The following is a 27,849-nucleotide window of genomic DNA, read 5'->3' on the forward strand; positions in this document are numbered from 1 at the left end:
GCGCTTCGCGCGCCGGTGAGCCGGCGCCGGGTGGGGCTCGCCGGGATGTAGAGCCGAATTTCCTGGGTTCCGCGGGGCGGGGGGTGGGGAGGCTAGCCTTTTCCCCTCCCGGTGAATGGGGGACTCCGAGCCCAGGTGGAGGTAGAGGATGGGCAGGACGGTGGGCCGGCGTCTCTCGCTCGCTTTCCAAGGGGGCTAGAACCGGAGGGTCCCTGCGGTCGGTTCTAAGGCGCGCACCCTGTTCTGCGGGGCGGGGAAGCTGGAGCGTAACAGCCGGCGGTGGCCTGGCTCGCCTGGGTGTGGCTCTTGTCCCCCTCCCCCACCTGCTGCAGCTGTCGGGCCCGTTTAGACTAAATGAACACCAGCGGTGTCCGGTGGCCGAGTGGATGCCGGTGAGAGAGTGGGGTGTGTCCGTGGCCCGGCCGGTCGCGGTTCCGCTTCTGCGGGCGGCGCTGGCGTCTCTGCCCCCGGGGCGGGCGGCTCCCCCCATACCCCGGCTCGGGCGGGGGCGCGCTGCTCCTCCCTCCTGCTCTGATGGGGAGAATTAACACTCGGCAGTAGGTTGGGCTCCCTGACACAGATCCGCCATGACAAAGAGGGAGAGTCGGGGACTTGTGCGGAGGCACAAGCTTGGGCGGAGCCAAGGAGAGGTGGGGGTTGTAGATATCGCGGACCGTAGGATTTGCACTTTAAAAAGTCACGGTCTGCGGCTTTTCGATTCGCCCAGCTCGACGTCTTATGTCGGCTAGGGGTTAAATGGGTGCGGCGAGTCCTCACTGCAATATAGAAGCGAGGCCTTGAGCACTGGTTATTCTTTGAGAAACCTAATCCGCTCCCCCGTAGTACCCTCAGGGTTGGGAATAGAAATCTTTGTACTGGTTTTAGATAATTTTTCGTTAAAAACAGCATTAATCTGATAGTGTTTTTGAGTTCCTAGAGGAAGAATTAGTAATTTCGAGAATGGAGGTGGGGATGTGCAATCACAAATTTTAAGTAGTTTTCGCCTTGAAACACTCCACCTTACATCTAAGCTAGCTGATTACTTATTCAGATATTTGGGAATCTGCTCTAATTTTTATTTTTAAGTGTGGGATTTTTCTGGGAAGATAAAGGGTAAATCAGGGAGTCAATTCTCAATGACAGTGACTCTTCTTACTGTTAACTGGACACTTCAGGCTATTTTTCTTTAAAAAATAATTTATTCTGTTTCATGTTTTAGTATCTTTCTGTGCTGTTTAACACCTTTCAAAAGGATATCTTTAAGGGAAAGTATAATGGGGGTAAGTTGAAAAGTGTAGGGAGCTTTAAATGAGAGGAAGAATTAGATGGGAAGTTATGGTAAGGGCAGCTTAAGTGATAATATATTCAGTTAATTTTGACTATTAGAAACAGAATGGCATAAGAAACACTGTTCACACTGAAAATATTTGATACGTACATTTTAGTGTCACAAGGTAGTAAGAGTTAAAGTTCCAGGACTCGTGTATAGTCCCTAAGTTTTTAAGTATGTGTGCCGTATAACAAGGTACAGATAAATGAGGCCATAGGATCGGTTCAATTAGATACTTTGGTGGTGGTTTTATATTCAGAATATCTTAAAACAAGCAATTTGGTTATTTCTCCCAGAAAATTGTCATTCTGTGATCAGCTGACAGATGTTGCAGAGATAGTGGATTTGGGATGAGGGGGTAATACCAACCAAAATTTAAACAGTCCTTTGAGGAATATGTATTATGAAAGTAAAAAGACATGAATTACATATTAAACTGACAGGAATCATGATTCTGGAAGTATGTTAGAAATTGCAACGTTCTTTGTAAGCAGCGTTTTCACTAAAGAAAAGCTGCTTAATTTTTTATACTTAGTGATATTGGAAACGAGTTGAAATTTTGGCCCGGTAAGATATAGGTTGAATTTTAAGGTGGCCTCTTGACTTTGTGTAAAAAAAGGATCTTCTGAACAAAGATATGGTAATGCAGTTGTAATTTTGTTAAACTGATGTTAATGGCTTTAAATTTACCTTCTGAATATTTCCCTATTTTGTGAGGCTGCATTAAATTCCTCGTGTGAAGAATCTTCATAGGTTTGCAGTGTTAATATAGCTTTTTTACAAAAGGTATAATTTTGAGTTTTTTGATGAAAAAAAAATCTAAATGCTCCTTTTATTTTTCTACAGAACACCCAGTCATGGATAAAAACGAGCTGGTGCAGAAGGCCAAACTGGCCGAGCAGGCTGAACGATATGATGACATGGCAGCCTGCATGAAGTCTGTAACTGAGCAAGGAGCTGAATTATCCAATGAGGAGAGGAATCTTCTCTCAGTTGCTTATAAAAATGTTGTAGGAGCTCGTAGGTCATCTTGGAGGGTCGTCTCAAGTATTGAGCAAAAGACGGAAGGTGCTGAGAAAAAACAGCAGATGGCTCGAGAATACCGAGAGAAAATTGAAACTGAGCTAAGAGATATCTGCAATGATGTCCTGGTGAGAATCAAATGTTTAGTCTAGCTTCACTATGATACAGGATTTCTATAATGAATATCAGTTATGTTACTTCCAATTTTTTTGGTTTTTCTTTTAAAAATTGAAAGCTACAAATTTTGAAGTCTTCGAGTGTCATTACTAAAAGATATTAAAACAATTATAGTTAAGTTTCTATAAAGTAAATGCAGTATTTAATTTCATTCAGTGTAAAGAGACTAAATAGACTCTGTTTTTTGTATTACTTGAAAAGATTAATAGTATTACAATTTCAGTTACAGTTGGGGTGCAAGTATTTCTCAAGTAATTTTTTTTTATAAAAATGTACATATGTAGATAATAAGTACTTTACATAGCTTGTTTTTATGTAAGAGAGAGGTAATAGGAAACTCATTATAGACATAGTAACTGCCTTTCACTAGATTGTGGACTAACATTAATATAATGAGTCAGCCATGCAGAAAAACTCTGGCTTCACAGTTGCTTTTGCCTCTTCCTGCATTTAAGTGTTGGAAGTCAACTTTGAACACTAAAAACCACAATAAAAGGTTATGAATAACTCAAGCTTGATTTTTCAGTTTCAGTCAAGTATTTTAAGTATTCAGTATCTACTGTGTTGAAGCACTGTTCGTCTAAAAAGCTTTCAAGAATTGAACGTTACCTTTTTGTTAATTTGAGGTTTTTGGTTTTTTTTTTTTAAACTGATGGCTTTCCGATTCAGGAAAGTAAATCTGAGGATAAATTGGTAGAAGATTTGACCATTTTTCATATAGTAACCTATATCCATTAATACTTTACCTTTTTAATGAACCCCAGGAGTTTTTGGAATGGTATTTAAAATGACTTTACTGAATGGTTACCTTTAATCAGGACTTTAGATTACACATTGGGTTTCACTATTGTAGGGCTTTGGTGTATAGAGAGTTACAGTATTCCAGTTTCTCTGGACAGGTTACTGAATCTGGGACTCAGTAAGGAAATCCAAGTGTACTACTTAGTATTTGAATCTCGTTCCTGGAAGAATTATTATAATGAATACAGGCTTTTGTTGAAATTGTTATGGTATTATGATTTTTTACATTAGTCTTTAATTATTAATATAACAGCTTGAGTTCCTAAATTATGAATATTTTTCTCAAATGATTTTTTTTCAGGCTTTTTAAAGAACAGTAATAGTTTTTATGAAAATGGGCTCAGAAAGTCTTCTCATGTGCTGTCTTTGAGTGCTTTTATTTTATTTGAAATCTTAACATTGATGTCATTTATTTCTAAGATGAGAAAGGAATTCCATAATTTATTGAGGCTAAATGACAATGCTTATCTTGTGGTTCGCTTCTTATATTGCAAAGTTAATAAGAATATTTAAAATTTGAAAAGAATCACCTTTTTCTACAATAAAAGGTGTTGTTCCCCTCACCCACGCACCCACCCACCTCGCTCTTACTAATACCTGTGTACATGTTTTGTTCATTCTGGTGTCCGTGTTCCACCCTCCTCCCTCAGTTATTACACCTGATAGATCAAATCATTTTTATTTTGGTTTCAAAGGGTTTGTTACAAGTTATAATTTCCCTTAAGGCAAAAGTCAATTTTAGGAATAAAGGGGGTGTGGTAACATTTACCCTCTACTAATCAATTTATTTGCAATTCCAGGTAGGTATTTACATGTTTCCACACTGAAAGTATAAAAGCTCTGGTCAGTGTGAGGATTTTCCTAGGAAAAGACTAGCAGATTAACTTTGCTTCCCTTTGGTTTCCTTACCAAGGGAAAAAGGTAGTGCATAGGATCGGTGGATGAGAATGACTGATCTCTCATTAGCTTCTCTTTATTGATAAATTATTAAGAGGGTTTGAATACTGGTCATTACCCATGTTCTTCAGAATAGCACTGGCTTCTTAACCAAGTGTAAGTGAAATTTCCACTCTGAGTTTAGATAAATGAAAGTTTAATTCCTTTGCTATATAAAAAGTTCAGAATTCTAAACAAGCTTTTGCTTCCAGTCTTGGTCTTTTCAAGGGTGAAAAACTCAGTGATCTTTGCCTGGCCCTTGCCTTCTAACATGTAGTAGATATTCAAGTATTTGTTAAGTAAATGAGCAAAACGGCTTCTTTTGGAAAAGAGGATAATAGAACTAGGTCAGCAGCACTGCTAATTTTCCAAGGCCTTTTCTGTTTCAACTTGAGAAAATTCGACATTTACTGATACTGTGGTCCTTTACAAGCAGGCCTCTTGTCCCTGTCATTTTTTCATATCGTATGGTCATGTTGACTGGAAACATCTTGCATTAAATTCATTGTCTTCTAGTAAAATGGAAGAATAAAATGGCAGAACTAATATTTCTTCCAGAGAAATAGTCTTTGAACTTGATTAATGAAAGTGTACTTTAATCAATTATAGTTTTTATTACTCATTTTTTCCCTGAACTTTGATTTTTTTTTTTTTTTTTTAACTTGAGGAAAATAAGCAGGTAATCTTTTTTTGGAATAAACGTTATCGATTGGTGGCATCAGTGATGAACCAGACTTCATTGTACATTGAGCACCTGGCTTCCCATAAGAAGCTAATCTTCTAGAGTTCTAAGTTTTTCTTTAGTCTGTTATTAAATGGTTACTACCATTCTGGCTATATGCATTTCTGAAATGTTTAATTTATACCATTTACTAAGAGAAAGAGTAGGGACCATGTTACTTTGTACAAGAGCTATAGAGCATTATTGTGGGAAACGGTCACTGGCATATTCTTCACAACCTGGACTTAATTCAGATTCAACAGAACTTGGGGATCTTTTCTTGTGTTAATCTGAAATTGCATTAGGTCACCTAATGCAGTCTGCCTTTCCTGCCAGATCATAAATCAGAAAACTTTCTAGGTAGTGTGGAAGGTACTTAACACTGGTGATCTTTAATACCTGTTCTGCGTAAACTTGCAAGAAGAAGCCAAAAATCTTGGGTAGTTTTGTCTTGAATGTGATGAAATGTAAAGGAAATACATACTAAAAAACATAATTCAAAGAATTTAGTGGTGTAAAATGCGCCACGTTTTGAGTCAGACCAACTTTTTACTATTTAGTGTTGGTCTAAGGAAATCACTTAATTCTTGGAGGAAAGAACTGAGCTCAATTAAATGGGAATAATATCCACCCCATAGGATTGTTGTGGAGAATGAAAATCTGGTAAAGCTGTTGACTACCTTCTGTGCCCTGTTTACCTCAGCTTTTGAGTTCTGTTTAAAAGCAGTGACAACAGTATAAGTCTGCCTATAATAGTACAGGAGCCCCTTAACTTGAGTGTAAGAATAGGATTTAAAAGATCCAAGAAGCCTTAAACACTGTATTTTCTGTGTGGGGAAAAGGGGAGGGGCAGAGAGTCCATACCAGCCAACACGTTTCCAGTTATATTTAAAAAATTGAAAGCCACTGGTATAAGGCAAAGAATGGCTTCCTCCTTATAGGAGGTGAAGCAGTAAAATTGTAAGTCCTGATATTTGTAACAGTTGACGATAGTAGTTGAGTAATAGTAATAGTCATTCAGTTAACTTGACCGAGTTCTATTTTATGTTTCTCTGTACTTTTATTTGCTCAGGGCAGTTTTAAGATATGGTTGCTGGGCATTGGTTTTTATCTCCAGGCCACAGAATTGCCATTAAGCAGGAGCAAGCTAGGAAACCAGGCAGCTTTTGGGGTCCTTCTTAATCTGAGTATATTCATATCTGTCTTGGACTTTAAAAACTGCCATATAGAGTTGTAAGTTGAAAAATCACAGCTCATTTATTGGAGTAATGGCTTCTCATAAGAATTCTTCAGCGTTATACTCATCATGATAGAGTTTTCACAATAGATATTAAGTATTCTACCTGGTGAGGTATTTTTGTACACTTGGGAAGTCTGAGGTATATGAAGCAGAAATGAAAGAAAATAAAGGAGACTGGAAAGTTAGCTGTTTGCTTTTGGTGGAAAGGGGAAGAATAACCAATAACTTGATAAAGAGCAACAGGTTACCTATCCTTTTTTCAATATGACAGTAAATAAGAATGGGGCTCTTCCTATTTATCTGTTCTAATAAGAGATTTAGTTACCTGATGAGCTGTGAAGATAGTTAAAAATGAATCAAGAGGGAAAGATTAAAAGATTTGAAATTAGAATGAGTGAAAAATTTGAGTTAAGTCTCAAAAGTATAGGAAAAACATGAACACTTAGGAAATAATGATCTAACTCTTTTAATCCACCCAAGAAAGAGGAGAGGAAATTGTATTCGGTTCTGGCAGACGCATTTGATTTAGAAAGGGGGAAAATAAGCCGTCTTAGAGTTGTAATAGCTTACCAAGGGTAACTCTGCTTTTCATTTTTTCTTTCAGAACACCCAGTTTTATCAATACAGAAATCTTGCTGGTAACACCTCAAATAGTGGGCCTGTAGGACATTTGGTTCATGCCACAAGGTCTTTGATATTTGTCAAAAACATTCTTGCTTAGAAAATGTCTCTGGGTTCAAATAGCCCATAACATTTATTTATAATTTTGGCTTATAGGACTAAGACATAAAAATAGTATCATGTTTTATTGGTTCAATAATTGCGTTGTGGGTGTATTGCCAATAATAACCCTTCTTACCTGGGTAGTTTAGCTGGTAGTGGCACATGGGATGATAGGTCCATGTGGCTCAAGTGTCTCCATAGATGTTTTAGATAGGATCAGATGTCCACTAATTCAGCAGTGGTAGCGTAGAAGCATCCTAGTTAGTTGGTTAATTGTAAAGTAGTTCAAATATGTGATCATACTTATTTTAAAGATTTATTTTAAATTAAAACATGTATTTTTTAAAGATTTATTTTAAATTAAAACAGATGTATATGTTCATTTGCCCATTTTTAAAGACCTTTTCTTTGACTACGTATTGATTCACAGTTTGGAAATAATTTGCTAACCACCCCTGTAAATGCATCTTGCCTGAAATGCAGTCTCGAGTTTGTGTAGTAGAGTGAGAGAACTTAAATCAGAATCCTTCTAGAAATGTTTCTAGAAGCGTGTTTATTCTAATCTTTCAGTTGTCCAATTCAAGTTGAATTTTCTTTGTATGTATGTGACTCCTTTAAAAACTAGTTATAAGGTATTCAACTTAGTTTTCATAGGAACACAGTTTTACAACACTTAAGTAACAAGAGTTTAAGTAATTATAACCAATATAATGGTATAGTTTTGGAAACAAATATTAAACTCTCAATAAGGATATAACTGATGTAAGCTGAAAAGGGCAGATTGCAGAGAGTAGCCGAAAAACCTGCTGTCCTCAAGCGTTTAGCCCAAGTCATGGGCATTATCGACACTTACCTAGAAATGAACCTAGTGTAAGCCAGGCTCTTAATTAAGTGGAATTTGGTTAATTAAGAAAATTAAGTGGTTTTGTAAGAGTTGTTGCATTCTAGATCGTGCTGTCAAAATATTAGATGAGCAGAACATTGCTTCATTTAAAAGCCTTTTTCAGTAATTTTGCAAGAAATGAGACTAGAAGAGATGAGTACTGGTTAGATCATAAAGGGCCTACTATAATGTTATAAACTAAGGAATGGGAGGCTTTAAAGGCCATGGAAAAACTTCAGGGAAATAACACCAGATTTTGCCTCTTAAAAGGTGGGTTAGTAGACATGCAAAAGTTCTGTTTTCATAAAGAAAATCAGACCTTTTATGATTTGACAATTTTTTGAAGATCTTTAATAATCAGGTTCTGTTCTTTGGACTGATTTTCTCCTTTTACTTATATCAGAATAGATTCTCAGTGTCCATGATAGTTTGTTAGTCACTGTGTTTAGTATTTTTGGAATTGAGGCTTTAACCTACGAAAGACTTAGGGTCTTTTAACCATGAATATAATATCTATCTACAAATCTGGCAAGTAGTTCTGTCCCATAAAGGGAGCCCAGTATCGGAGATAGTTCTGCCTTTATAATTAAATGTTTTTAGACTATTGAGATTAATTTGACAACAAAGTTTTTATTTCAAAATGGTGATCTTTAGCATATTAAATTGAAGAGTATGTATATAAGAAACTTAAAATTATGGGTTTTCTGGTATGAGTTAAAAAAAAACCTTATAGTCGATTGAAATTTTAATATGCCTTAGAATTTTTTTTTTTCTAGAATTCCCGAGATCCTTATTTTGAGTTCATCCTGGTTCCTATAGCTCTTGCTTTATTATGATGGTTTTACATCGAGAATAAACACTGCTATTTAGGAGATTTAGAATTGTCAATTTCAATATGCTGAACGCCAAGGTTCATATTCCTTTTGAAAATATCTGTTCTTTCTAACTACCTAGTTTTAGCACATTTTCTAGACCCAATTAAAAGGACATGTTGGATTCAACATTGGCTGCTTTTTGTTGTTAAAAAGATTTTTTTTAAGACTTACTTAAGCAGTTTTAGGTTTACAAGAAAATTTTAAGGAAAGTACAGAGGTTTCCCATATATCCCCTTCCTTGATACATGTATGGTTTCTTCCTTTATCAACATTACTTACCGAATGGTATATATATATATATTTCTTATCCATTGATGAACCAACATTGACACATAATCCTCCGAAGTCCATCATTTACCTTAGAGTTCACTCTTGGTGATGTACATTCCATGGCTTTAGACAAATCTATTATGCCATCTTGATTGGGGTTCTTGACTTCATTTCTGATTGCAAATTACTGTTGCTGTATTGACTAGATGATTGGTTCTTAGCATTTTACATTCATGTTAATACTTATTTGTATGATATACTCCTGTGGGTAGTACCCAAGATTATTCACCATACCCATTGGACTAGTGGTAGTTTTGCTGCTTACTCTCCCGCTCAGAAGCATGTTGACAGGAAAGTGATAATCATAAGGAAAAACATGATCTAATTTTAATGGACAAAAGCTGTATTATGAACTTTTTTACTGCTTTTGGTGGTCATTTATTGAGATTTGCTACTTTTATTTTCTATTCCCAGTTTTATGCTGCATACATCTCTTGTTATTAAGTAACTGCTTTCTGTCCATTGTTTTGATCTTTGCCAAAATTTTCTACACACAAACCTGTAGCTTTAGTTTGGTGTTCTCACTGTCCATGAGAGAAGCCATTGCTAATTCTCATCTTTATGGCTTTATGGCCTGAGGTTTCTGCTTTATTACCCTGATTTAGAACTTATTTTAATCTTGATGTCTATTCTGTCTCTTTGAAAACAAGACCATTGACATTTGTGATAATTTGTAAAGTACACTAAAGAAATAGGTTATGTTTAATATTTTTTAGGTGTGCAAATTTGAATTAGGCTTGAGAGGATTAATAAATGTGCTTAGCCACCATATCTCAATGGTTCACATTGTACTAGGTACATTTTGGTGTAGTGATCATTCTCCATTTGTTCTCTAGTGAGTAATTCCTTGTAATGATGAAAAACGAGTATCTTTGAAAATATGTAGTAGTAGTTTTCATTTGTCATTGATTTAGTTTTACTTTTTCTGTTAAGGTATAATGTGACATAAGTAGTGACGTATAGAATAATCTTATGTAAGTCTTGGTAGATTTCACTAATTTCTTTATATTGATGTTCTTTTGCTATAGTTTGGATCTTGGCAGCAAAGCATGGATGAGTATAGCTGATTAGTTATCGGTATGGTCCCATTGTATGGCATGGGCAATGTTTGTTCACCTCGGATTAGATTACTAAACGGTTTCAGCGTATAAATATTGAGTTTCTTGTGACAATTTGTTGTGAGCCTTCTTCCTCAAATAAAAAAAAATGCTTACAGCGGTCTTAGCTGTAGATGGGATGTCAAGGTAAGAACATAAGGTCAGTCAATCAAATAATTATAAAGTAAACCAACATGATGGATTGATCTGTTTGTGGTTCTGTTGCATTTAATTTGCCAGGTGTGCTCAACTTTTGTTTATTGGAATTTCATTTACTTGAAATGTTCAATGATTTGGACATCATTAGAGAAGTTAGAACTGTTTCTTAGTGGGGATTAATTCCTATCTTGCAAACACGTTTGGGATCTGGGAGTTTTTTTAAATTAGCAGTATTACCAAGGAACCCAGTAGTGATGAGTTGAATGTTTCTCATCTCAGTGAATACAAATGCTTTTCTAAGAAAGACCTACTTCTCTTGTTGATCCAAGAACCATAAACTGTCAGCTCATAATTTTTTGCCCATGGTTTAGAAAGGACATACTTTGGACCACATTCATCCCAGAGACACTTGATGAAAATCCTACCCAAACACCTTTTAAAAATGTGATTCTGTGGAATTGACAGTTGAAAAACCAGTATTATATAGGTAGGCTGTAATATACTTAGAACAACAAGTTCTCAGTTCAGTAATTTGATGAATACTACTCTGTTTGGAAATAAGACATCACAAAGTGAGTGTGCTCTTTGTTGAAAGTAATGACTTTCCCTTCCAGTTTCACCTTTAGCTGTTTCCATCTGCTAGAGGGAGGGATTATCAGCAGACTTAATTGTATCACAGGGATAAGACTTGAAGAATAATCTCGTATAATTTTAGAGTGGCTTTAATATTGCTTAAACACCAAGGATAATGGATCTCGGCTTTTATCAAATTCATTGTTGAATTTTTAAAAAGTTAAATGGTGAAGATTTGCCACCTATTGATGGGAAATGGCATTCACTTAAGTGATAGGTCAAAATATTCTGTAATTTCATATCCTTGAAGTTAAGCTGTATATTTGCTATATGACCTTATTCATAGAACACAACATTTTATTCTCTAAGGCCAACATTGTACAAACAGGTGAGTTTAAAGTCAAAATGTCTGCAAATAGCTGCTAAATTAGTTTACACCACCTGAGTTTTAGCAATCTTGTTGGAGCACCTTTCTAATTGGTTGGTTGGAAGCAAAGGATGAAGTTGCAATTGAAGGAAAGGAAGCCATTCCAGCCACAAGGGGGAGTAAGAGACTAATTTGCAAATCAATGGGCCCCTCTGGCAACAAAAAATAGCCTGCATTTGTTTTAGAATTTTAAGAAATCTAGGAATAGTAAAAGGGTCAGTGGCTCTACAGAATAAAGTGAAAGTTCTGGGAAATTTTGTGCACAATGAAATTGTGCAAGACTAGAAATTTGAACTTTTCTACATTGTGTAGAGTTGGAATTAAATTTTCTATTGAGGATGGTACTTAAAATGACATTCATGGAGTAGTTTGAGTTTCTTAGTTGAATAATAAATTGAGAATTGAACTTTATTAGAATCATTGAGTTTTAGGTTTGAAGGAGCATCTAGCTTTTTCATTTTCACAGATTAAGAAACTGAAGCTCAGAGGTTCTATGACTTTCATTAGGTGATGCCAATAAGCATTAATAATTTCTGTCCTTTAAGGTAGTATCCCCTTAGTTATAGCTTGAAACATTATATTTACTCTGCTATAAGATGTATGGATTTTAGGAGGGATGGGGGCTTGTCTGGTTAAGGGATTGTCAGAATAACCAGAACTTTAATTTCATTAATAGTGATGACTGCAGTTTTAAACTAGTTTAGGGTTCTGTACTTAAATGACAACAATAAGAATCACATATGAGGGCCCTTGTGCTTGCTTCAGTGTCTTGCCACCATTTCTCTTTTAACCACTGGCATTTTTTGTGCATGATTTGTATGAAAGCAGAATATCTGTTTTCTAACCTCTCTTCATCTGTTGTGTTCATCAAAGAGGCTGTGATAGTACAGTCTAAAACAGGAATGGGTTAAGGAGGCTTTGGTCTTTCTCAGTCATCTGTTTGGTAAGATCAAGTTAAAGGAGACTCTTCATCCAGCTGTATTTTCAAATTGTAATCCATAAACGTCTCATTAGGGGTTGATTCTTTTTTAATATTCTAGGGCTATTTACTGTTTGTTTGCTAATGACATTTTGTGGAAATTAAATTTAACGCTATGACCAATTGGTGCAATAGTCTCTAAGACAAAGTGAGAACCTCCTTTACACCCCTCATTTTCATTTACAAATGTATCAGTTGATTTAGTGCTATTATCTTCTAAGTACAAGCTTTACCAGCCCAGTAAGGAAATTTGAGAAACAGATGAGCACAAAGAAGGTATGAGGATAGAAAACAAAACTCACTGGTAATGCCACCTTCCAGAAAATAGTATTAAAAAGTATTTTTCTTTAAAACTTTTAATATAATACTTATTCAATAACCAAAAGAGGGGATAACATTTCAACATATGGTGGTTAAATTATCTAACTTTTTAACTTTTCATTTTGAAATAATTTCAAATTTAGAAAAAAATTGGTAAAATAGTAGGAAGAACTTCCCATATATCCTTTATCTGATCCCCAGATGTTACCATGTTATATAACCATGTAATTATCAAAGTCAGTAAATTAATAAAATAATTGACAAAATAAGCTATATAATCTGTAGGATTTATTCACAAATTATATCACTTTCATCTCCTAATTCTGGTCCAGAATTCAATCCAGGATCATACTTTGCATTTCATTGTTATATCTCCTTACTCTCTTTTATTTTGGATCAGTTTTTCAGTCTTTGTCTTTCATGACTTTGACATACTTTTCTCAATGATTCTATAAAGTTCAGTTCTCATACTGGCCAGTTATGACATAGAATGTGTCTCAATTTGGATTTGGTGATTCCTCACCAAAATTCAGATTGTGTACTTGGGAAGAATTCCTAGATATGATATTGTGCCCTCCTTGGTGCATTAGGAGACACATGATATTGTCTTGTTAATTAACCAGGGTGTAAGATGTCTCAGTTCTATAATCTGTAAATTTTCTTTGAAATGTATTTTTTTATTAGTTGACTTCACGTATTCTTATTGGCAAGCCCAAATCATAGCACATAGCCCAGTGATTTATATAGATAGTCCCTGACTTAACAGTGGTTGGACTTAACAATTTTTCAACTTCACAGTGGTTACAAAAGTGATACACATTCAGTAGGAACCGTATTTTGAATTTTGATCTTTTCCCCAGGCTAGTAGTATGTAGTACAGTACTCTGTCTTCATGTTGAGCAGCAGCAGTGAGCCACAGCTCCCAGTCAGGCACGCAGTCATGAGGGTAAAACAACCAAATACTCTACAGAGTGTACTATATTGCCAGCGTTTTTTGTATGAGCATGTTTAAGGTAGGCTAGGCTAAGCTGTGGTGTTCAGTGCATTAGGTGTATTAAATGCATTTGTAACTTAACTTTTTTTAACTTTAGATGAGTTTATCAAGACGTAACCCCATTTTGTCAAGGAAGCATCTGTATAAACACTTTTTAGTGGGTACTTAATTCTTTTGAGGTTAGGTATTAGGACCCTTAGTAAATTCTAATTCCCATTTAAGAAAGAAGAGCAAGGAAAAGTGACCTTGAATTTAAAGAGTCGTAAGGAGAATAGTGGTAAGTTGGTTCAGTATATTTAGAGAAGCTTTCCTGGGATAATGCTAGAATGGAGATTTTGAAATTAATGCTATAGTGAAACAAGATTGAGGAGGCGTGGGTCATGACTTTGTATTTGAAACTTGTTACTCCTTTTGGTGGCAGAGTTAGTACCAAAATCCAGGCCTCCTGACTTCCAAGCAAAGTCACTCTGCCTATCAAAGTCACTCAAAGTATCATTCAACCCTATTTCTGGTGGATATTTTTGTCTCCCTTAGCCTTCTTCGGGGTTATTACATAGAAACCCAGAGCTTATCCCAAGGATTCTGTAAGAATGTATTAGGATGTACCTAGCCTGTTCGAATGTATTAAGATGTACCTAGCATGTTCCTTGGCTGCTGTAAAGTGTGCTTAGTAAAGCATATATAAGTTTTGAGCAATTTCTTAGGACTTCAGAGAAGCAGAACATTGAATATTTTCCATTATCTCACATAATATCGACTTCAGTAATTTGTCATGTTTTAACTATTTAGAAGCTTGGTAAGATGATGAACTCTTCATAGTCTTCAGCATGGTGAGCTAAGATTTTCTCCTTCATTCTCTTAAAGTAGTTCTAGTTTCCTTATATTTAAATGAAGCTGTTCAAATTATGCATGTATTACAATTCAGTCTGGGGTTTTAATATTCACATGACTAATATGTGCAAAATGTGTCTTTAAAGAGCCCATAAGTAGGTTAAGGATACATATGTATGTGAAAAGTTAAAAGTGTAAAATCATTTAAAATTAAATGTTCTGAATAGTAATTTAGATGTTATAGAGCAGGGGTCTCCAACCCCTGCGTCGTGGACTGGTCCAGGTCTGTGGTCTGTTAAAAACTGGGTTGTACAGCAGAAGGTGGGCAGTGGGCAAGCCAACAAAGCTTCATCAGTATTTGCAGCTGCTCCCCAGTGGTAGCATCACTGCCTCAGCTCCACCTCAGATCATCAGGCCATTAGATTCTCATAGCACCGGTCCCTGGTGCCAAAAAGGTTGGGGACCTCTGTAATATAGAGCATAGGATATAAAATAAAAAAAGGAAACCTCTGACATCATCCTACCTCCTCAGAGATAATCTATCTCTATTAGGTCTTTTGGTATCCTGCAAATTTGTATTCTGTCTTTGAAGAATACAGATGAGTAGGATCATATATAAACTTTTCTGTACATTGTACCCACACACACACTTCGATGTATATAACTTATGCTTCATTCCATGTTGGCATGTACCTCATGCTTTTTAATGTCTGTGTTAGTATTGTATGAGTATATAACATTTGTTTAACTAGTTTGTTAGAAATTAGGGTATTTCCTTTTGTTTTTCTTAGATACTAGAGGTATATGGACTAAACTGAATGGTTTTGAGAATTAGCTTTAGGGAGAACATAGGATTGGAGCTATGGATGGTAGTTAAGCACAGATTACTTTAAATCAACAGTTCTTAAAAGTGATCTGGGGAGCCCTTGGAATCGTTTTAGGGGGTTTGTGAGGTCACAGCTGTTTTCTTGACAATACTAAGTCATGATTGGCTCTTTTCACTGTGGACATTAGCATGATGCAAAAGCAGTGCTGGCTAAAACTACTGGTTCCTTAACACTAATGAAGGCAGAACTGCAGTACTGTATTAGTAATTGATATGTTTTTCACCATCATGCACTCAGTATTAAAAATAAAAAAAAGATTGGCTTAATGTCCTTAAAGCTGTAAAATTCCTTTATGTAGACATCTTTTTAATATTCTGTGAGGCAAAATGGGAAGTACAGCACTATTTCCAGAAAAAGAATTTGTGATGATTTGAACTGTGAGCTTAACTTTTTTTTTTTTCCCCCATGGAGCATTCTTCAAAGAATGACAGGCAAGCTGTGGGTTATTCAGACGGGTATTTAGCAAACATCTTGAAAATGAATGAAATGACCATGTCACTTTAAGGAACACAAATGGTATTTGCGACCAATGATAAAATTCAAGCTTTGAAGCAAAAATGGGAATTTTAGAAAACCAGTACTTACTGCCTTGATATTGGCAGTTTTCCAAAATTTTATGAATATAAAATGGGTTTAAGACCAAAAACATTTAAACCATAAATATGGAGTATCCATTGTAACTACTTAGTCTTTTTTTCTAGGAAGTTACCTGTTCACTGAGAGATGAGTACACCACAGTTGGGAGGAATAAGTTAGCATTTTTTTAAATACAAGGAAATTAGTTCGTATAAGAAGAGAGTTCAGAACTAAGATGAGTTTTTGAGAGGGTGGTGGGTTGGTTTGTTACGGGGTCATTTTAAAATTAGTATACTATGGTAATTGATTAGTTTAGATAGTGCTTGAAGGAAAAAAAATAGTTGGTTAAGGAATGTGGTTCAGAATGGACTGTTTTATCCTCCAAAACAATATGTCCTGTTCTAAATGCTTTCCAACCTGTGTAGTCTATCTACTCCTTATCTCCCTTTTACAGATGAGAAACCTGGCCCAGGGAGATTCCAGAACTATGTCCAGGTGACACAGTAAGCAATGAACTGGGGTTTGAATTTAGGCAATAGGTGCTCTGTCTCTATGGTCTGTGCCTTGTAGAAGTCAGCTATAAAAAGAATAAGACTAAGTATCTTTTCTCTTTTGAATCCTGTGTTTTTAAATGGAGGCTTTTTGCACATTATTTCACCACTCTTCCTAGTTACACAAGTTTAGATTACTTAGCCCAAAGTAAAGTACTGAAATTGAGAATACAAAAGCATTAAAGCAGATTTTTGAATGTCCACGTTTCCTTCTTATATTTACATCTGAGTAGAATTCCTACTCTGCGTCAGGATCTGATTGTTGCTTCCTTGTCTGTACTCTTATTTAGACCTAATAGCAGCCTTTTGAAGTAGATTTTCATTTTAGTCATTTCATAGATGGAAAATTAAGGCTCTGGGATCTCAAAATGAATGGTGAGAGTAAAATTCAGTCTGCCTGAGTTTAGAGTTTATACTGTTTCTCTTACACCAAGCTATTGCTCCAAGAAGTGCCACCAGCTCAGGCAGCAGTTTTGGTGTTTCAGGTGGTTTCTGGTCTAATTGTTACCTAAAAATTTAATGTTTTACTCTTCTTGTTAATTTCAGGCTATAATCATACTAAAGGACCAGTGAGAGGAGGTATATATATCACTAGAATAGAGATGGATTTTCAGTTTATAAACCCTTTCATTAGAAATATTTGACCACAGTTAGTATTGAATGTTTATTTAAATTTCTGTTAGTGGAGGCAGGTTGAGCCTACTTCAGGAAGGGCAGTCAGGACTAGATGTGACTGACTGGTCAGTTTATGTCGTTCCTTAATTTTTATGCACTCCAAAATCAAAGCATTAATGTTACATGGACCATCTTTGGATCGAAGCATGTATTATAAAAACTTGTTAACATATTCTGCCATGGGGGGAAAAGATCATAATGTGACCCTATGTATCTTAAGTGTTTTTTTCACAACTTAATGAGATTAATTGTATCAGTGTAGAGAGAAAGAGAGAAAAAAAAATCTTTAAATCACTAATGTCTCAGGGCCCACAAAATTTACTTGATTAGATCATGGTTCAGTGCCCTCTTTAGCGCTCTGGGTGAGGTGTTGGATATGGGCCTTTAGTGGCGTCTTGCTGCTTCCTATCCTAATAACTTAAAGTTATTAGGATGACTACTGTTTAAGGTCAGAATATGCATTAACTCTAATTCAGCACATTAATCTTAAGTATATTTGAAAATGTTGGTCATGATATCTTTAAAAGACAGTGGCTGTCTTCAAAAACATTTTTAAATTACTTGAGGAAATTCTCTGAATTTCTAAATATTTCAGCAGTGCTGAGTGTAAGATGTTTATAAATGTCCTGTTTGACCTGAAAATTCTTTTCCATTGGGAATAAAATGTAATGTGCTATATGAAAAATTTCACAAGTGGAAGAGACATCAGAAGCCAGCCTAACCTTTGTTGAAGTTGTACCTCATCTACTTATATAATGCCATGTCTCCCTTTTTAAATTCTTAATGATGTCCCAGAGTCGTCATCGTTTTCATTGAACTATTGACGATGAAAAGAATTTAGGAGATTGCACTGTGTGTTTTGCAGGGTGTTCTCTTTAAGTTTTTGTACATTTGATAGTAGCTATTAGTCTTTTCTCCCATTTTCTCTTTAGCTTGCTTTCATTTTTTTTCCTTGTCACTGCTGCTTTCTGAGAAGTGCTGCTTCCTTTTTTTCCCTTTTTATTCTTTGCATTTTGGTGTTCTTCCTATATTTTGCATCTTTACTCTGTCTCCCAAATCTAGAAAATTGAGCTTTTATTTTTCTTTGGTCAATTTGACAAATTAACATACTGTTTAACCCATTTTATAACTCTGTATCTTCCATATCTTATATTAGTTTAATGAGATCACATCTAATTTATGAATTTTCTCTATAAAATACCCAAAAGATCCTCTTATTTCTGCTTAAAAATCTCTGTAAGAAGAGTGAAACTTAACATCTGGGTGGCCTATTTTAAGTTTGGACCACTCATAAAAGCATTTTCAGATTGAGAAGAAATCTGCTTCTTACTAAACTTGTCTTCTGGAGCCATTCATGTCATATTCTTTGTCTTCATGACAGTTTGTAGTTTCCTCATTATTCTTACTTGATTTCTTGGATAGTCTCCAGTTTGAAAATGCCTGTCTTGATACATTTTTATAGAAACAATATACTCTAGATTTGGTCTTGTTAGCAGAGAATAGAACTGAATCATTTTCCTTAAGTCCTAATTTTATTTGTATCTTGGAATCATATTATCCTTTTTAGGAGGCATGTCACCGAGGCAGAGAAAATGTAGCATAATGTTAATAGTACAGGTCAGAATGCCTAGTCACAGTTGCATCTTCATAAGTTAGCTGTGGTTTTAAACACATTACGTTACATTGCTGGGCCCCACTGTCTTCCTTAAGACGGGGATAATTGTCGTTTCTACCTCATCATAAGGTAGGAACTTATGGAAGATGCTTATGGAAGGATCAAATTAATCTACATTAAGTACTTAATTTGTCAAAAATGTCCTGTTTATTGAAATGTAATTATTTTTCTCAGTTGTCTGTTGCAAAACTATGATTTATTCATTCTTGTGATTCTGTGGCTTGCCTGGAGCCTGCTGGGCAGTTCTTCACACAGTATTGGCTGGGGTCACTCATCGCTTTGTGTTCAGCTGGGGCTGAAAAATCCAAGTGGTTTCATTTAGTATGTCCCCTGACTGGGGCTCACTTGGCCTTTCTCTCCAGCCGGGTGGTTTGACTTTTTACATGCTGGCTCAGGGCACCAAGAACGTGAGAGGTGAAGCTGCCCATCCTCTTAAGGGTTAGGCCCAGAACTGGAACAGCAGTCACTTCCACCACATTCTGTTGGTCAGAGCAAGTCAAGAAAATAAGCCCAAATTCTGGAGAAAAGAAATTCTACCTTTTGACAGGAGGAGGAATGGCATACATAAACAGGGTTGGCAGGGGAGTTGGTGGAGGCCATCTTTGAAGACAGTCTACCACAGATCTGTTCTTTCAGAGTTAGTTTTCTGAACTAGAGTGTCGGTCCTTTTAAATTTAATCTTTAATCAAGTCTTTTTATTTTTTTAAATCTTAATGGTTCTTAGCTTTATGTCACTGAAAGATCTGATAGATGTCAGAAGTATACCATTTACCATTTCTCAATTTCAACAGCATTATTGAGGTATAATTGACAAAGAACTACACATTCTTAATTATACAATTTGATGATTTTGCTCATCAAATTCTTATAGTCAGCATTTCACCAGAAACACTGCACAGTTGGTACTTGGTCCTTTTGGTCCATCATTAGGCCAATAAACAGTCTGACTACTGCTTTCTCACCTTGTTACTTGTATGTTCTGGTTAATAGCTTTAAAGTTACTTTTGTTGCTGTTAATCAGGCATAATAGCTAATTCAGTGTTCACCTTGGGGAGTAAGAGGTGCTTACCTGCTATTAAAAAACATTCTATGAGTTACCTCAGTGTAAAACATTTTCTAGGATACAGAAGTTACTACTCATAAATAATGGATTACTAATTCTCGTAACATTTATTGACACCTTTCGTAAATAACTTATACAAGTTTTCTGATGTGTTCTTTGAAGTTTTATATCTTAAGTGATTTATTCTTACCTAACTGCACATGTTCATGGCCTTCATCTTTACATATATAGAGTGGGTTAGGTAAAGTCACTGAAAGTGAAGGACATGGCTAGGCAGTGTTATTCTTAGTTTCAATTGTTTTCCCTGCTAGACCATTTATTCACAAACTTTGGGACTTTCTTGTTCACCATTATATTCATTATATTCTCAGTGCCTATCGTAGTGTCATTTAAGTATTGGAGAATAGATGAATATAAGAAATACATTGAAGCTATAAAATATGATATAGGAATGCCTTAGGTAGAGAATTGATTTCATAACTGGGCTTAGTTCTTGTCACTTCTTTTATTTGAAAACAGTCTTAGTATAATCTTAAATATATGTAAATGAGCCAGAGAGCAGTTCACAATTGAATTGTACACGAATCCTTTAAATTTAGATATTTTCTTCCATTATTTAATTTGAAGTTATTTGTGAATTTTGGTTAATCACATTATACTATTTCTTTACTTAAACTTCCTAGTTTAACCTTTTGCCTAGCCAATCAAATAGAAATTACCCTTAAAAGTGTGGAGTTGCCATAGTTTAAACCTAGACTGACTCCAAAGCCACTGTGCTATACCATCTTCCATAGTTGAATGAATAATGCATTTTGTATTAAAATAAAACCTGAAAAGGCCTTGTCTTTTGTTTATTTAGTGAAACAATTATTGAATGGAACTATCTTCTGTTGTTTGAGGCAGGTCCCCAAAGAGCATGTTCAAAGGGCAAAACACTTTTGCAGCTTGAAAGATCTTTGAATTTAAAGTATGGGCGTGTTGTATGAAGATTTTGTTATCCCAATCAAAGTGCTCTGATTTCAGGCCAACAGTTTTAAATATTGATTAATAATCATAGGAGACATTGTATCAAGTTGACTTCTGTCATCTTCATTCTCATTCTGTAATACAGTGCAACTTAACTCTGCTGCCGACTTGGCCACTACCCACTTCACCTGCATCTTTAGCTTACCTCGTAACAGAGGAGGGAGGGAGAAGCTGGGTTGTGAGGTATTATGTGAATTACGTCCTTACAAATGAAGTTAATTTTGTTTTGTTTGCTCTGTCATGGACTCCAGTAGTGTCTATTAATTACATTATTGGTTTCTGCTTAAGTCCTAATTTCTTCAGAGTCTCAAAAGGTTCATCTCTTAGGTTCTTTCCATTCTAACACCATGACTACCTTGAAATGGAATAGATAGCACTGTGGGGAAGAGGGAGTCTGATATTCAAATGTGTAAACCTTAAATAATCTGAACACTAACTTTAAACTTTAAATTCTAAAGAATTCTGCTTTTAAACCACAAATTCATGAGCTTAACTGCATTCAACAGTTGTACTATTGGCAATGACTGGGTATTAAAATTTATAATTTAGGCTATGATATGCCCTTAGGAAATTCAGATGCTTTCAGTTTTATAAATACTTTATTCTTATGGCTTTTTCTTTTTTTCCCAAGTCTCTCTTGGAAAAGTTCTTGATTCCTAATGCTTCACAAGCAGAGAGCAAAGTCTTCTATTTGAAAATGAAAGGAGACTACTACCGTTACTTGGCTGAGGTTGCTGCTGGTGATGATAAGAAAGGTATGCTGTGTTTTTCTACCTGGTGAACTTGTATAAAATAACATAGTATGGGTGTGTGTGTGTGTGTGTGTGTGTGTGTGTGTGTGTGTGTGTGTAATTGCTTAGAACACTAAATGAAGAGCAGTAATGTACTTTTTTCTCTTTTTAGTCCTGAGACTGTGTATCTACTGCCTGATATTGGTTTCTTAAAATATATGTTTGATGAAAAGCCAGTTTATGTATAGGAATGTTTCCCCATAATTTTAAGAAATAGTAGTTACAGCATAACTGTAGAGCAGTGCAAACTACTTAATAAAATATAATACTGAGATGATTACAAAGTCATCTTTGTCTTGACATTGACCAATAGCTAATGTGGTGTTCCAGGAGAAGCTTATTTTTTAAATTTAAGAACCTTATTCAGTTAAGGTTGCTACGGCTTATATTTTAGAGGATATTGTTGGATAGTAAAGGTTTGGCTTAAGGGGTGAAGATGAAGTGCATATTTTACCAGTATATTTTGGTTTGTTCTATTATACAGGGATCGTGGATCAGTCACAACAAGCATACCAGGAAGCTTTTGAAATCAGCAAAAAGGAAATGCAACCAACACATCCTATCAGATTGGGTCTGGCCCTTACCTACTCTGTGTTCTATGATGAGAGTCTGAACTCCCCGGAGAAAGCCTGCTCTCTTGCAAAGACAGTATGTATTTTACTTGTTATATGGAAAGACAGTGATCTTTATTATTTCAGCAATGAAATGTACTTTTCTTTTAAATCATAGGCTTTTGATGAAGCCATTGCTGAACTTGATACATTAAGTGAAGAGTCATACAAAGACAGCACGCTAATAATGCAATTACTGAGAGACAACTTGACAGTAAGTACATAATAGCATCATTAATGGTTCATGTAGTTGAATAGATTGTTTTATAGATTACTACAAGGAATATTTCTGTTTTGTTTGTTTTTTTTTAAATATATAAGATCCAATCTGTTAAAATTGAAGAAAACCACCTTATAGAAACTGAAATATTATACACTTTTATTAGTTATAGATCTGTTGTTAAAACTTTAGTTTTTAAAATAATATTGTAATTCATGGTTTTTGACCTTAAATCACATAGGCCATTTTATTTTCCATTTCAGTCTGGGTGATTCCATTTTTCCCATTTTAATTACAGAAGAGTTTAGTTTCAGTATCAAAAGTATACTGAAGTTCTCTTTAAGTTTAAATTTCATTAAAAATGCTTTTTTAACCACATGTTGCCTTCATATTTATACTGCTGTGGTAGGGTATGAATAATTTCAGTTAAAAAATTTAAGGTACTCTACAGAATCCAAATGGAAATCTATTTTGCCTAGTCTCTTAGTAAAAGAAAAAAAGGAAAGGAAGGATTTATTACGGAAGGTTGTGATTGTCCTTTTGGTATACTCTAGACTAAAAAAAAGGCCGCATTGCCAATATTATACTGAAAAAATTAACAGTAAATCTTTAATATCTCAGTAGTGTTCAAATTTCAGTTGTCATTTTTATCTTTTCAGTTGTCATTTCAGTTGTCATTTTTATCTTTTCTTTTTTTAACATAAGTTTCTTATTTGAGTTGGGATTCACATAAAGTCTACATGTTAGAATTTGTTGATATGTCTCTTTGGCCCTGTATGTTTTCTCATACTTCTTCAGATAAGTACTAAATTTGAAGTTTTGAGGCTTAGGTGAAAAAATTATCAAGTGTCTTCTCTGTACCAGATAAAGAGCTAGGAATGGGGGTTATTGTCTAGCGTGCTAATGGATTTTGTTAGCATTAGGGCCATTTCTCTTGGGGACTGTGTATCATTTTATATATTAGTTCTTGCAGCTTTATTCTAGTCCACTGCCAATTTCCTGAACTAGTTTTTCATTCTAGTGTTGAAGGTTCTCAGCAAAGTTTTTGAACCATGTTGTGTGCTTATTTATTATTAAAATTATTTTAGAAAATTTATTAGGGGGCTACCTACAAACTTGAGATTTTTACTTATTTTTTAAATTAAACTAAATATGTGGGTAATATTTTCATGTTGCACTACCAACAAAATGATTTTTATAAACATATCATTTAAACTTGATGTCCTAGGTCGGGAATCTTAACCTCTTGAGCCACCTAGCTATATCATCTAGGACAGTTTGTGGCACCATTCTGGGTGTTTCCTTATTTTTCAGTTACTTCTGACATACAACAGTAGTTTTAGATACACGTCATGGTGATTAGACACTTGAGTGATCACCCTCGCTAAATCTAGTTAGTACCCATCAACACCATACATTGTGAGATTTTTTATTTTAAGAGAAGCCTTAGTTTCTTAAAGAATGAATCTTTTTATGTCTATCGAATTTAAGAAGCAATTCATTTTGCTAGCTAATTTTAATATAAAGAATTTTTAATATTTTCCCTGGGTTGAAGTGATAAGATAGTTTATTATAGGTTTTTTCAAGGAATAATATCTTACATCAAATTTTTTCATGTTTATGTGAAACGTTCAAGAATCCTTGTATAATTAGAAAGAGATTATAGAAGAGAATCTCATCTTGTCTTAGCAAACTCCCTGCTAAACAGGTGCACACAGGTTTCCAGAGGTCAGTTTAGGTAACTGTGACCTTGGAAGAAGTCTGCTTTCCAGACCAGAGGTCTATTAGATTCATAAATAAGTAAAACTATTGGGTGATTTGGGAGATAGGAAAACATTGAGATTTTTCCCCACTTGTTTTTCCATGTATAAGCAATATAAAATTTAAGAGTATCTTGAATCAATTCTTTTATAATTATCTCTAATAATTATTACAGCAGTAAGACTTGTAAAAAATTGTTAATATTTGAAATAATAAATAAGCAGCTGAAATAATTTGGAAAAAATTTTTTAACCTGCTGAAAAACTGTAACATTAATGAAAAAATTAATAGACTGCATAGTTATAGCACTATGGGACAATTCAGTTTTTCCCTCTTAGAAGATTTGGTTCTCACCATACTATTTTGTGTTCATCTATTTATTTTGAATTAGACAAATTCACAAAGGTATGGTTTTCCAAGCTAAAAAAGCATAAGAAAAGCTAATTCGTATTTTATTGCAGTATCTTGTCTCTTGAATTTCATGGAGTGTGGGATTCTCTCTAAATGAGAGTCTGTAAGATCTACCAGGGGAAAGTAGTCAACTTAGGCTTCTTGAGCATAGGCCATATTGGATGATTCTGGTTTAGTTGCAGTAAAGTTGTACATTCATCTCTCACTGGGGCTGTTCGGGACATTCCAATTATTCTGATAGTTATTGATACTTAGCACTCGTTGGTTTCATTTACTTTCTTTTTACCTTCTATGAATAACCGGGAGTTTCCCGTGTCTGACTTTGTTATTTGAAGACATCTCTGCTATGTATTTACAGTGCTTACAAAATGATTAGAGGAATAAAGATATTGATGTGTGTTGTATCTTGAACTTACGTTCGATGCTGCTATTTTTTAAAGAAAGCCTTTCAACAAAAACCATGGTTATGTTCTGGTACCATAGTATATATATTAAGACTTTTTTCAAACTGAAACATGCTGAAAAATCTTTCCTTCTTTTACCAGTTGTGGACATCGGATACCCAAGGAGATGAAGCTGAAGCAGGAGAAGGAGGAGAAAATTAACCGGCCTTCTAACTTTTGTCTGCCTCATTCTAAAATTTACACAGTAGACCATTTGTCATCCATGCTGTCCCACAAATAGTTTTTTGTTTACGATTTATGACAGGTTTATGTTACTTCTATTTGAATTTCTATATTTCCCATGTGGTTTTTATGTTTAATATTAGGGGAGTAGAGCCAGTTAACATTTAGGGAGTTATCTGTTTTCATCTTGAGGTGGCCAATATGGGGATGTGGAATTTTTATACAAGTTATAAATGTTTGGCATAGTACTTTTGGTACATCGTGGCTTCTCAAGGGCCAGTGTTAAACTGCTTCCATGTCTAAGCAAAGATAACTGCCTACATATTGGTTTGTCCTGGTGGGGAATAAAAGGGATAATTGGTTCCAGTCACAGGTGTAGTTATTGTGGGTACTTTAAGATTCGGAGCATTTACAAGGCTGTAGTAGAAATGGACATCCCATGGATAGCACAGGTTGAACCATGAGTGTGTCTGTGGAGTACTCGATCTCAATGTGCACACTTTTGACTACGGCTGCAGAAGTGTTCCTTTAGTTGTGACCCAATTTACTCTGGATAAGGGCAGAAACGGTTCACATTCCATTATTTGTAAAGTTACCTGCTGTTTGCTTTCATTATTTTTGCTACACTCATTTTATTTGTATTTAAATGTTTTAGGCAACCTAAGAACAAATGTACAAGTAAAGATACAGTAAAATGAATTGCTTGATATTCATTACTTCATGTATATCAAGCACAGCAGTAAAACAAAAAACCCATGTATTTAACTTTTTTTTAGGTTTTTTTGCTTTTGTGATTTTTTTTTTTTTGATACTTGCCTAACATGCATGTGCTGTAAAAATAGTTAACAGGGAAATAACTTGAGATGATGGCTAGCTTTGTTTAATGTCTTATGAAATTTTCATGAACAATCTAAGCATAATTGTTAAGAACACGTGTATTAAGTTCATGTAAGTGGAATAAAAGTTTTATGAATGGACTTTTCAACTACTTTCTCTACAGCTCTTCATGTAAATTAGTCTTGGTTCTGAAACTTCTAAAGGAAATTGTACATTTTTGGAAATTTATTCCTTTTTCCCTCTTGGCAGCTAATGGGCTTTTACCAAGTTTAAATACAAAGTTTGTCATTACAAAATACTACTAATATAACTACTACTGTTCCCACCCACATCCCATACGCTCCCCCTCCCCCCCCAATTTTTTTTTTCCAGAGGTGGGGGGGTGGTGTATGGGGATTGATCAGAAAAAAAAAAAAAACCATTAAAAATTTTAGTACATGGCATTTTCTAACTTCTGAAGCTAAAATGTTCTTGGCCCATCATGACATTGGGTAGCAGCATTAACTAAGTTTTGTGCTTCCAAATCACTTTCGGTTTTTTAAGAATTTCTTGATACTCTTACGGCCTGCCTTCAACTTTGCTCCTTTATTCTGTTTGTCAAGTGCACAAGATTACCTTTTTTAGCCTTCTGTCTTGTCACCAACCATTTCTACTTGGTGGCCATGTACTTGGAAAAAAGGGCCGCATGATCTTTCTGGCTCCACTCAGTGTCTAAGGATACCCTGCTTCCTTTGCTTGCATCCCACAAACTATTTCCCTCATCCTATTTACTGCAGCAGATCTCCTTAGTTGGTGAGATTGTGTTATTTCCCCTGACTGGTCTGTCATTGTCTACCTTTAAAAGCTCTTCCTTTCCCTCCCTTTAAATAATGATGGGGCTAAGTTATACCCAACGCTCACCCTACAGACTATTTCCTCAGTACCTTGCAGAAAACACCAAACAAAAATACCATTTTAAAAGGTGTATTTTTTTTCTTTTAGAATGTAAGCTCCTCAAGAGCAGGGACAATGTTTTCTTGTATGTTATATTGTGCCTAGTACACTGTAAATGCTCAATAAATATTGATGATGGGAGGCAGTGAGTCTTGATGATAAGGGTGAGACCAAAATCCCAAATACTGTTTGTTGCTTGTTTATTATGACCTCAGATTAATTGGGAAATATCAGCCCTTAGGGATGATTATCCCAAATACTACATTCAAATAAAAGTGCAATGGAGGCCTTGGGGTCTTTCTTTCAAGGATAAAAGAGCTCATCATGCTTTTGGGACAACATCATAATGCTTAACTCTCTCTCCCCCCCCGCCCCATCCCCAGGCCAAGGACATGAAGTAATCATTTTATAGCCAAGGAGAATTAAGCTAGACTGAGGAAGTGGATCTCATTTCAAGTAAACTATAAGTTAAATCTAAAGCTTACCACATTCTAGTCATGTGCATCAGTCATCTAAACTAGTTTGATTCTGAAATGAATTGTGATATTTCATTAATATTAGCTGTTTCTACATAGTAGAGCCCAATAGATGATTCCAACCTGAGTTTTTTTTTTTTTGCCTTGGGATTTGAATAATAAAATTAGAATTTTGTAACATTTCTTTAATTGTCCCAAATCCAGGCTTCATGTCTGTTTTGTTAATATATATTTCCAGGAATTTGGAGAATCCGATGTGCATCTCTGGCCTTGGGTCCTGGCTTTTTAAAAAACTTAACTCTGCTGTAAA

General features: G+C 35.3%; 1 protein-coding gene across 1 annotated transcript in view; it reads left to right on the top strand.

Annotated features, from left to right (window-relative positions):
• The window catches only part of YWHAZ (tyrosine 3-monooxygenase/tryptophan 5-monooxygenase activation protein zeta), a 28,209-nt gene extending 860 nt beyond the window's left edge, over window positions 1-27,349 (top strand). The window contains exons 2-6 of the mRNA XM_006916644.3: window positions 2,177-2,481; window positions 21,505-21,628; window positions 22,149-22,312; window positions 22,394-22,489; window positions 25,213-27,349. Coding sequence (XP_006916706.1) covers window positions 2,188-2,481; window positions 21,505-21,628; window positions 22,149-22,312; window positions 22,394-22,489; window positions 25,213-25,272 — 738 coding nt within the window. The 5' untranslated portion in view covers window positions 2,177-2,187 and the 3' untranslated portion in view covers window positions 25,273-27,349. The remainder of the gene's footprint in view (window positions 1-2,176; window positions 2,482-21,504; window positions 21,629-22,148; window positions 22,313-22,393; window positions 22,490-25,212) is intronic.
• The last annotated feature ends 500 nt before the right edge of the window (window positions 27,350-27,849 follow it).

Source organism: Pteropus alecto, unplaced genomic scaffold (assembly GCF_000325575.1).
Source record: "Pteropus alecto unplaced genomic scaffold, ASM32557v1 scaffold164, whole genome shotgun sequence".
NCBI classification, from domain to species: Eukaryota; Metazoa; Chordata; class Mammalia; order Chiroptera; family Pteropodidae; genus Pteropus; species Pteropus alecto.